Consider the following 12,043-nt stretch of genomic DNA (forward strand, 5'->3'; position numbering starts at 1 on the left):
CCCACTCTCTTGGGGGGCCCCCAAAAAAAATTAAAGGAAAAAAAACCCTGGATGTACATTTCCAAAATATAAGATAAAAACGAAGCAAAATAAAACCTACATACAGCAACAGTGTTTTGTGTTGCGTAGGCTCCTATGATGTAAGTCATGGGCCCTTCCTGCTAGCCTGCTCCCTAAACTATCACTGGTTTGCTCCTTTCTATTTATAGGGTGCCTACATTCTGCATGGACTGGTTGCAGGGCAACATGTGCAAATGGCTTTAGATACCTGTTAGGTCCATCAGTTACCATAAAGCAGGGGTGAACGTTTTTAGGATTGAACTTATTGAGCTCTTTTTAAGGATTGAACTTGTTGAGCTTTTTTAAGGATTTGACTCCAATAAATAAACTGCCCCCAAAATGGACTTTGGACACGCCTGCCATATGGCATATATTCCACAAAGGACAGCTGGGCATATAGAGGGCCCCATTACGTTTGGTGGCTTAGGGCAGGGGTCAGCAAACTTTTTCAGCAGGGGGCCGGTCCACTGTCCCTCAGACCATGTGGGGGACCTGACTATATGGCCGGGGGGGGGGGAACGAATTCCTATGCCCCACAAATAACCCAGAGATGCATTTTAAATAAAAGGACACATTCTACCTCATGTAAAAACACACTGATTCCTGGACTGTCCACAGGCTGGATGTGGAAGGCGATTGGGCCGGATCCGGCCCCCGGGCCTTAGGTTGCCTACCCAAGGCTTAGGGCCTCATCAAACCTAAATCCAGCCCTGATTCCCAGCAAGGCAAGGGCTTCTTTTTTCAAGCCTCTGTGTTCTCCATATCTTTCCTCAAAGCCCCACATTCAAAGCTGCATCTCCTTTCCTCACTAAACACACCCTATTTCTCCTCAAGTCCTGGATATAAATGCAAACACGCTTCTCTCTTCCCACTCTCTGGCCTTTCCCAAACATCAGTCGCTAGCTATATTCTTCTCCAGTCCCAGGATTACTCCTCGGAAATGAAAAATGTGTGGGATCCATTCAGGCTGGAGATCATACATGCCTGAGCAGCGATGCCTCCCTAGGCGCAGATAAATGGATGTCTTTGTGCTGCGTATGCTTGCTGTATTTACATTTCCAGAATGGAGTCCTGGAACAGCCATGTAAAGAGGGACTTTCGTCTCCCCCAGCAAATGGTCCTTTCTGCAGAACTACTTAAAATCAAACCACCTGTGATTGGGTGATGGGTGAAGAGACCTGTGGCCATTTCCTTCTTTAAAAAGAGGAACTATGGTGGAATCTAAACACGTAAAAAAAACACAACGCTGTGAAAATGCTTTTATAATAAACGTTTTGAAAAATATATTGAACTTGCCGTAGTTCACCATCACCATCTAGTGTCAGATTTGCATATTGCACTTTACAACACACTTAAAACGTTTTATTTGCAGCTGTATAGAAAACTTGCAGAGACGGCACAGCAGAGGAACACCCTTTTCCTAGATGTAATTTCCGCAATGATGATTTCAACTATTGCTGCTCGTTACTATTATTATTTCATCCCCTTTTGCACACACACAATCTGCTTGCTTAAATATGTGGAGACCCTGATTCTGGCCTTGTTGGGGTCTGGGGTTTGAATGATGGGGCGTAAAGGTTCTCAGTGAGTAGATGGGTCAACTTTTTTTCTACCCACACCTGTTGAAAGTGTTGGGATGCTGCTGGGAGTTGGGGGCAATTGGAAGGCCCCCAGAAGGCTCCAGCCACCAGCCGGTAGCCGGGCGATACTCCAGTTCTCAGAACAGCATCAAAACTGCGACTCAAGCCTCAGTTTCCTTTAGAGACTCTGAGCACGCAAACCAGCAGAGATAAGACCTCTTTTGCATCAGAAGAGGCGGACAGAGAAATGTGTAAGCATAATGTACAGCATTTTATTTAGTATAGTTCAGGAACAAAGAAAAACATGTCTGCTTCCCTTCGTCTCCAGCAAAACAGCACAAAGCAAAAGCTATATACAAACGGAAGTTCCCAGCGAGACTGTGCTGGAAGTAAACAGGCACAACAGTCATGCCTGTACCCTTTTAAGGTGGAACAGAACTATGTCCTAACAGAAAGTGGGTGCTTTGTTTCTGCAGGGGACCATTTCCTGTTGGTCTTTGTGGCCATAAAAGTCAGCTCTGGGGTCCACAGCTCACCTTGAAGCCCTCCCATTGATTTCTAGTGCTGCTCTCCATGTTAATCCTATGCTTCATATTGCATTGACATTTTTTGGTTATTTATTTGAAATATTTATACCCCGCTCTTTAGTGGGAAAGGCTCCCCTAGCAACTTAACAATCATCCGTAATAAGATAGTTCCCTGCCCTCAGGCATACAATCTAAAAATACGTGACACATGAGGAAAAGCAGAGGAGAAGGGGGAAAGCAAGCTCAGGCATCAGTTCTTCAAAGTTATAGTTCTTATAAAACGAGATGAGAATTGGCAAAGCTTTTGCTAAAATTGTTCCTGTCAGTGAGATGTCCCCTAAGAACAATCTTCAGAGGGCCATTCCATAATATGCTTTTGCTGCCAGTTAAAAATGAGGAGAGCTCCTTGGATGTGTTTTTTCTGGGCAGGAAGATGAGAAGTTTTCTGCGACTCCTTGTTTCCATTGCAAGTCTTGGGAGATGAAACAGTGCGGAATATCAGAAACACAACATGTTACCTGATAGCCGCCTCATTTGGCAGTCAAGGAAGCCACGTCGAGTCTTTATTTAACATATATTAAAAGGGCTCAGGTTGCACCTTTAAGTCTTAACTGAAATGATTTTTGTTCCAAGAGCGACTGATAGGCTCTCATGTGACAGTTTGCAATAAACACACTGACATAAAATGCCTCTTTATTCATAGTTCTAGAAAATTGATATGCTCGGATGAAAGCAGTCCTGGGAGCGACATATGCTCTTAAATTAAAGGCCCAGGATGTTTATGGCATTTTAAGCCAGCCAGTTAACGGATCCATAAAAGCGGCGCAGCGAAGGAGCGAAAGGGACCTTGATGTGCTGTTTTTTGTGCCCAACTCGATGTTCTTTGACCTTTTCCCGACAGCGAAGGGGAGTGGGACTTCTACTGGTGCGACGTCCGCTGGCTCCAGGAGAACTTTGACCACACTTATATGGATGAGCATGTGCGCATCAGCCACTTCCGCAATCACTACGAGGTGAGAGGAACTTGGTGCCTTGGTGCCAGCTGGGTCACACTAGAACGGAGTAGGGCTGGGCGATACCTGGTTTTCAACATCGCAATATATCACCAGCTGAACATAGCAGGGACCGAGCAGGAGCAGGGACCGAGCAACGGGAGCTCACCCCATCACGGGGGTTCAAACCGCCGACCTTCTGATCGGCAAGTCCTAGACTCTGTGGTTTAACCCACAGCGCCACCCGCATCCCTAAACATCGTGATATACATTGTGAAATAAGGATGGACTATGCAAAAGCTAAAGGGACGCGGGTGGCGCTGTGGGTTAAACCACAGAGCCTAGAACTTGATGATCAGAAGGTTGGCAGTTCGAATCCCCGTGACGGGGTGAGCTCCCGTTGCTTGGTCCCTGCTCCTGCCCACCTAGCAGTTCGAAAGCACGTCAAAGTGCAAGTAGATAAATAGGTACCGCTCCGGTGGGAAGGTAAACGGCGTTTCCGTGCACTGCTCTGGTTCACCAGAAGTGGCTTAGTCATGCTGGCCACATGACCCGGAAGCTGTACGCCGGCTCCCTCGGCCAGTAAAGCGAGATGAACGCTGCAACCCCAGAGTCAGCCACGACTGGACCTAATGGTCAGGGGTCCCTTTACCTTTACCTTTATGCAAAGTCTGGCTTCACGGTTTCACCCACATTGGGATTTTTTTACATAGAACATACAGACCACAATTCACAATATATCGCCAGGTCAAAAACTATGAAACTGATATCACAATACGGACTTCAAACCGGTTTGGGTTGATGTATCAATATATCACCCAACCCTGGTTTGAATTGAAAGCAACTTGGATAACATGGTCCCCCATGGAATCACCAGGTTTGGGGCTCAGCTCACAACCTCTTCCTCAAAACCCATCCATTGTTCTGAGAATCAGAGTGTCTTCCTTAAAAACAAGAGTAATAATAATAATAATAATAATAATAATAATAATAATAATGTAATGGGTTTCCCCAGCCACTCTGGGTGGCTCTCAACAGAATTAAAAGCACAATAAACCATCAAACATTAAAAGCTTCCCTAAACAGGGCTGCCTTCAGATGTCTTCTAAAAGTCAGATAGTTGTTTATTTCCTTGACATCTTATGGGAGGGCGTTCCACAGGGCCCTCTGCCGTGAGTTTGGCCTTCACGGTTGTAGAGATGGGGGCAGCAGTGGCGGAGCTTCATACTCCAGCACCGGGGGGGGGGGCAGAGAACAGGTGGGGGCGGGCAGAGAACAGGTGGGGCTGCGATGGCACCCTGCCTGGATTGTGCTCCCACGGGCAGTCTGCTCCCCCGCACTCCTCTTCCTCCTCCAGTAGGGGGCAGTGTCTATTGTGTCGATTAACCATTTTATGCAAACAGCCTTGAGCTGTGCATCTTTATAAGAACATAAGAAGGGCCTGCTGGGATCAGGCCATCAGTCCACTTAGTCTCTCGGTGACCTACCAGATCCCCCAGTGCGAAGCCTGCAAAGCAACTGGAGCTCACCCCGTCACGCTGATTCGAACTGCTGACCTCACGATCGGCAAGCCCAAGAGGCTCGGTGGTTTAGACCAGAGCCACATGTGTTAAGTTGTGGGTGAACATATCAGACGACACAGCGATTCTTCAAACAGCTTTTGTTTATTCACAGGCCAGAACAGAACTGAACTGAAGGGTTCAGCCAGCCTGCTTATATAGAGCTCCAGTACAACACAACAGTAACCACTTTCTGTAAATATCCAATCAATGAACGTCACTTTCAATCCCTTATTTGCATATGTGGACCTGAGTGAAAACTATCCACAGTATCCCCCTGCTGGCCCAGGGTGAGAACTTCAGTACATAACACCATGCATCCCCTCTAGGCCGGGGGGGGGGGGGGAGAGAGAGAGGCAAGAGGCTGCCATGGGAGCACTGAAGGTGGGCCCCTACAAGTACATTGATCGCTTATTTATTGTAACTCGCTCTACGTGGGGCTGCCCTTGAAGCTGACCCAGAAACTCCAGCGGGTGCAGAATGCTGCAGCGAGACTCTTACGGGGTCCTTGCCACGGGATCACATTCATCCAGTGCTTTACCAACTGCACTAGCTCCCGGTGGAGTACAGGGTCAGGTTTAAGGTGCTGGTTTTGATCTTTAAAGCCCTATGCAGCCTAGGACGCACGTACCTACGGGACCGCCTCTCCTGGTATGCCCTGCGGAGGACCTTAAGGTCCACAAAGGACAACATTTTGGACGTCCCAGGTCTCAAGGTGGTGAGATTGGTCTCAACTAGGGCCAGGGCCTTTTAAGTACTGGCCCCAACTTTAAGTACTGGCTCTGTCACAAGAGACTAGGGCCCTGCGGGACTTGACATCTTTCCACAGGGTCTGCAAGACAGAGCTGTCCCGCCTGGCCTTTGGTTTGGACTCAGTCTGACCCTTATGCTTCCCTCCCCTTCTGGTTTTGATCTATGGGCTACTTTTAAAATGAGGCTGCATTTTAAATTGCATTTTAACCTGTATTTTATATTGGGGGTTTCTTTCTTATTATTATTTTATTTTATTTTTTGAATTTTACTGGTGTTAGCCGCCCTGAGCCCAGCTCTGGCCGGAGAGGGCGGGATATAAATAACATTTATTACTATTATTGTTGTTGTTGTTGTTGTTGTTATTTGAAGTTGACAAGGTTAGAGCAAAACCCCTTCGCATTTTCAGCTCTCATTGATTTCAAACCTATTTCCTTTGGACACTCCCCCCCCCCTTTTACTATTCTGAGTTGTCACAAGCCGAAGAATAGCCAATTATTAGTAATAGCTATTTCTTTTCTTATAAATTACTTACAGTACATCTGCGATAGGTGAAGGTCTGTGCATGTTAGGTAAGTCGTTCTATATAAAGAGGCTACAAATTTCTCTCGCCCTTCTGTTTTCATTAGGAAGAAGGCATAAAAACATTTTTCACGCAGTGTCTGTGATCAGTGAATCATCTGTTTTGCTGAATTAATCAAACAAAGTGGTTTTAATTGGGTTTTGAATAAATGCGCAGCTAATTGTTACTGTTTTGAACTGTGTTGTGTTGCTGTCTTCCTCAGCGGGTTGTGCAAACGGCTGTTCTGAACGATGCAAAGTAAATTAGTTTTTTACTTTTAAAAGACAACTGAAGGCGGCCCTGTTTAGGGAAGTTTTTAATGTCTGATGCTGTATTGTTTATAATATTCAGTTGGAAGCCGCCCAGAGTGGCTGGGGAAACCCAGCCAGATGGGCGAGGTATAAATAAATTATTATTATTATTATTATTATTATTATTATTATTATTATTATTATAGGGCAGGGTAGTGGGAACTGCTCTTGGGACGCGGGTGGCGCTGTGGGTTAAACCACAGAGCCTAGGACTTGCTGATCAGAAGGTCGGCGGTTCGAATCCCCGTGACGGGGTGAGCTCCCGTTGCTCGGTCCCTGCTTCTGCCAACCTAGCAGTTCGAAACCAGGTCAAAGTGCAAGTAGATAAATAGGTACCGCTCCAGCGGGAAGGTAAATGGCGTTTCCGTGCGCTGCTCTGGTTCGCCAGAAGCAGCTTAGTCATGCTGGCCACATGACCCGGAAGCTGTACGCCGGCTCCCTTGGCCAAGAAAGCAAGATGAGCGCCACAACCCCAGAGTCGGCCACGACTGGACCTAATGGTCAGGGGTCCCTTTACCTTTATCTTTACCTTTATGACTGTATAGTATATGAGCTGGTTTTTTCTCATCCTGCGTGCCCCTGCAGCTGACTCGGAAGAACTACATCGTGAAGAACCTGAAGCGGTTTCGGAAGCAACTGGAGAGGGACTCTGGGAAGCTGGAAGCCATGAAATGCGACTTCTTCCCCAAGACCTTTGAGATGCCCTCGGAGTACCACTTGTTTGTGGAGGAGTTCCGCAAGAACCCTGGAATCACCTGGATTATGAAGCCGGTAAGATGGCTTATGGCCGAGGGGAAACGGGACGAGGTGGCGCCACCATTTATTTATTTTTAATCATTTTTATTGATTTTCCAATAAAAAACATCCGATTAATATATCCAATCATAATACTCGGGATGCAAAAGGGATCCGTTCAGGAGCCCTGTTCGCATCCTGAATAGAACGTAAGATGCGACTGCATGTCTGCGCGTGCACGAGTCGCATTTTGCCGCTTCTGCGCATGCGTGTGATGTCATTTTGAGCGTCTGCGCATGCGTGAGCGGCAAAACCCGGAAGTAACACGCTCCGTTACTTTCAGGTTGCTGCAGAGCGCAACCCGAAAGCGCTCAACCTGAAGCACATTCAACCCGAGGTATGACTGTACTCCAATTAAAATAAAAAACTAAAATAAAAGAGACCAAATCATAGTCAGAGTTATAATTATTTATTTTTTGGAGCTCCCCACGGTCTGGATCTCTGAAGCATATCTCCACATCTCAGTCCTGCCTTTCCTCATTGTTTCCACATTTTGCACATCTCAATTTTGACGCTTTATAATTCTCCATCCCTGAGTCCACAATTCTCAGTCATGTCAAACATCATATACTTTCAACCGTCGAATACAGCTTTATTAGTATATATTTTTCCAACTGCCTTTTTATCAGCGCAGCTTCTTCTGACTCCATTCCAATCTGGGATGTTGTCCAAGTCTGTTATCTGAAGCAGCAACTCCCAAACATTAATTGTCCAAGTTACAGATAGGTAGCCGTGTTGGTCTGCCATAGTCAAAACAAAAAAATTCCTTCCAGTAGCACCTTAAAGACCAACTAAGTTAGTTCTTGGTATGAGCTTTCGTGTGCATGCACACTTCTTCAGATACCACTGATAATTGTCCAAACCTTCCTTTTGAGCTTTATTGAACCAGGACCTTCCAAGTCAAATTGTTAGGCAAAACTGTTTGCAATATTGCAATATAGATAAACTGTATTCCACAAATATCAGTCATTTGGCGATCGATCAGCCTTTGGAGACCGCACTCTCCCCCCTCCGGGCCCTGGAGGGGGGCGGCTGCTAGACACCCAGGTGGCTCCACCATCGTCCTGGCACAAATTAAGCACACGCCTTCTCTGGAGGAGATTAGGGCAGGGTCCATGGTGCTGCTGCTCCCAAGCTCCAGGCAGGCGGGCGAGAAAAGGCGGCTGTGGCGAGGAAGGTTACAGTTAAGGCGCAGAAAGCACGCTTCGCCTGGGGGGAGCCTCTGATTTAGGGAGAGGATCTCAGGTAGGGAGGGGTGTGTGGTGCTTATAATAATGTAATAATAATAATTTATTATTTATACCCCGCCCATCTGGCTGGGTTTCCCCAGCCACTCTGGGCGGCTTCCAACAAAATATTAAAATACAGTGGTGCCTTGCAAGACGAAATTAATTCGTTCCACGAGTTTTGTCGTCTTGCGATTTTTTTCGTCTTGCGAAGCACGGTGTCGGGAAAGTTTTGGAAAAGCTTCAAAAATCACCAAAGTCTTTAAAAACCTCAAAAAAGGCTACCACACCGCGTTCTATGAGTTGCTCCTCGAAGTCGCAACTGTATTAACAGTGTTAAGAAAAAGGAAACAAACTTGCAAGACGTTTTCGTCTTGCGAAGCAAGCCCATAGGGAAAATCGTCTTGCGAAGCAGCTCAAAAAACAAAAAACCCTTTCGTCTAGTGAGTTTTTTGTCTTGCGAGGCATTCGTCTTGTGAGGTACCACTGTACAATAATCTATTAAACATTAAAGGCTTCCCTAAACAGGGCTGCCTTCAGATGTCTTCTAAAAGTCTGATACAGTGGTACCTCTGGTTACGTACTTAATTCCTTCCAGAGGTCCGTTCTTAATCTGAAACTGTTCTTAACCTGAAGCACCACTTTAGCTAATGGGGCCTCCTGCTGCCGCCACGCTGCCGTCGCACGATTTCTGTTCTCATCCTGAAGCAAATTTCTTAACCCGAGGGGGTTAGCGGAGTCTGTAACCTGAAGCGTATGTAGCCTGAAGCATATGTAACCCGAGGTGCCACTGTAGTTGTTGTTCTCTTTGACATCTGGTGGGAGGGTGTTCCACAGGGCGGGTGCCACCACCGAGAAGGCCCTCTGCCTGTTTCCCTGTAACTTGGCTTTTCGCAGCGAGGGAACCGCCAGAAGGCCCTCGGCGCTGGACCTCAGTGTCCGGGCAGAACGATGGAGGTGGAGACGCTCCTTCAGGTATTCTGGACCAAGGCTGTTTAGGGCTTTAAAGGTCAGCACCAACACTTTGAATTGTGCTCGGAAACATACTGGGAGCCAGTGTAGGTCTTGCAGGACTGGTGTTATGTGGTCTCGGCAGCTGCTCCAAATCACATGCGTCTTAAACAGGTGGGGCAGTGTTTTCAACTCTGGTTGTGTGCAAGGGAGGCAAGCTGACTTTGCTGTGTTCTCTTAGCCAGTTGTGGAGAAGGGGGGGGTGCAGTGGGGCGGCATGCTACGGGTGTCATCCCTGTGGGGTGTGTGTGACAAAATCCCCCGTGTGCAGATCGCCACTGTGCCCATAGGGACGGGACGCACGGCGCCCATAGGGAAGAGGGGCACCGCGGGGCCTCAGCCGCCCTACAGCTGGGGGGGCAGCAGTGGGTGGACAGAGGATGGGCCGGGCTGTCCCTATGGGCATCGTGTGCCCCACCCCGTTCCTCCCAATGGGCGGTTTGCCCCGCCCCGATGAGTGCACCATTCCAGGTGCCTGAGAGACTCCCTCCGCCGCTGCTCTTAGCTCAGGAACGTTGCACCCAAGCAGGGCCCACCTATGCAAACCTAATTTCTCCTAATATACACAGTTTTGCATGCAATAATTTTACCCAACATTCAGTTTTAGAAAGAAGAAAGCAACACATTTTTTCTATGCTAGTACAGTGGTACCTCGGGTTAAGTACGTAATTCGTTCTGGAGGTCCATTCTTGACCTGAAACTGTTCTTAACCTGAAGCACCACTTTAGCTAATGGGGCCTCCCGCTGCTGCTGTGCAGCCACCACGCGATTTCTGTTCTCATCTTGAAGCAAAGTTCTTAACACGAGGTACTATTTCTGGGTTAGCAGAGTCTGTAACCTGAAGCGTATGTAACAATAGGGGTGCTTTCGAACTGCTAGGTTGGCAGGCGCTGGGACCGAGCAACAGGAGCGCACCCCGCCGCGGGGATTCGAACCACCGACCTTTCGATCGGCAAGCCCTAGGCGCTGAGGCTTTTACCCACAGCACCACCCGCGTAGATATATATAATAAATGAAACACTCTGAATTTTCTTCAACGGGTCTCTGTCGCCTTCCATCCCCCGGAGCTCCGATTGCCCCTTTCGCAGACCTTAAGAGAAACAAGCTTTTCCTGGATGTAATAATTGATTCTGCTCACTCGCTTCCCCAAGGGAGCAGGGGAGGAATTCTGCCTCTTTGGGAGGCTAGCAAAGAAGCCGAGAGGAGGCGAGGCAAGGCATGCCATCGCTGCCAGATGATGAGAGACGTTTTAGCATCATGGATACGGGCCCCTCCGCGCATAATTACATCCACACCCATCTGCGAGGCTCGCAGTGGGGCAGGTCGTTTGCCAGCCGATAAAAGCTGGCACCAGCCGCTTTTCACCTCCCGCCTGCAAATGAGGGGCAGGCCTCCGAGTGGGGGAATGGGAGGCAATTATGCAAACGAGCGTGTGAATTACTGCCAGGAGGATAACAGCCAGCGATTATCTAAGTCTACAAATGATAATTTGTGTTAATTGCCAGCAAGAAACCTTGCATTAAGCTGATTTGGGCCCACATCCTCAATTAACATTGGGGAGGGAAAAGCGGGATACGCGGAAGAGACTGTATTAAAAAGGTTGCAATTACCAACGTTGCGCCGACAAGTGGAAAGACGCGGGTTGAAGAAGGCTCTGGAGGTGGAGGCAGGAGTTCAGTTCTCCTCAGGTTAATAGATCCGTTTTTTACTACCCTCTCCCTTTCGAAGGGGGAGAGGAAAATTAAGTTAAAAGTCAATATTCGCTTAAATACCTCGTTCACGGTGCGTATTCTAGAAAGGACTTGGAATAGCAGGCGAAGTTGGTGCTTCCTCAGAGGGGTTGGATTTGAGTGGTGCCTAATGAGAAGGACCTGGGAGTTCTGCGCTGCAAATTCTGCGAGCTGAAACCCGGAGTTTTATGCCTGCGATGTATCAAGGCGGAATATCTCACTGTCGCTTCGTCGTTAGAGAATGGGATGCAGAAGAGCAGAACAGATGGAGACACAAAAGAGAGCTTTTGTAGTGTTGGCAGCCCTGGGATCTAGGAAATAATTAGGCAAAGGGTCTGGAACAGGAAGAGGGTCTGGAAAAGAAGGACGGGAACAAGGAGCAGCCAACCTGCTCACTTCGCTAGCCAACCTGGTTGCTAACCCAGTGGCCTGCTTTTCCGGTGTCAGGAGCCAGCCAGCAGTAAATCACACCCTGCAAGTTGAAGTTAACTCTTAATTAGCAAAAACACAATCAACACAGGAGTGCCTAATGAGCACGGCAACTCACTCCAATAGGTCTTGCCCCCATGAAGCAGTTGCTCAGACTGAAGGTCCCCACCTCCCCAAGTCCCCACCTCTCCAGGGTTTTCCCCAAGCAATCTGAGACTGCGTGTGATGGCTTGGGAATCGGATTCAGAGGCTGAACCTGAGGAATCCCAGCCTGCACAGGAGTCCCCGCCTCCAGATCCAGCTGAGCCGGGGCTGGGGCTTGAACCTGAAGGGCCCTCACCTGTGCCGGATCCTCAGGAGCAGACACCAGCTGAATCCGCTCTGGCTCCGGAGGTGATCAAGGACCCATTGCCTGCAGGTGCTCCACTCTCAGCCCCGTCAGGGGAAGGTGAGGTTGCCTCTGGGTCCGGTAGCCCTCCAGCCTCTCCTGAGCTGCAGAGGCTCAGGGCAG

General features: G+C 48.2%; 1 protein-coding gene across 2 annotated transcripts in view; it reads left to right on the plus strand.

Annotated features, from left to right (window-relative positions):
• The window catches only part of TTLL9 (tubulin tyrosine ligase like 9), a 50,891-nt gene that overhangs the window by 11,921 nt on the left and 26,927 nt on the right, over positions 1 to 12,043 (plus strand). For both annotated transcript variants that reach the window (XM_028735587.2, XM_028735588.2), the window contains exons 4-5: positions 3,069 to 3,180; positions 6,927 to 7,112. In XM_028735587.2, the coding sequence (XP_028591420.2) occupies positions 3,069 to 3,180; positions 6,927 to 7,112 (298 nt within the window). The remainder of the gene's footprint in view (positions 1 to 3,068; positions 3,181 to 6,926; positions 7,113 to 12,043) is intronic.

This window comes from Podarcis muralis, chromosome 5 (genome assembly GCF_964188315.1).
Source record: "Podarcis muralis chromosome 5, rPodMur119.hap1.1, whole genome shotgun sequence".
Lineage (NCBI taxonomy): Eukaryota > Metazoa > Chordata > Lepidosauria > Squamata > Lacertidae > Podarcis > Podarcis muralis.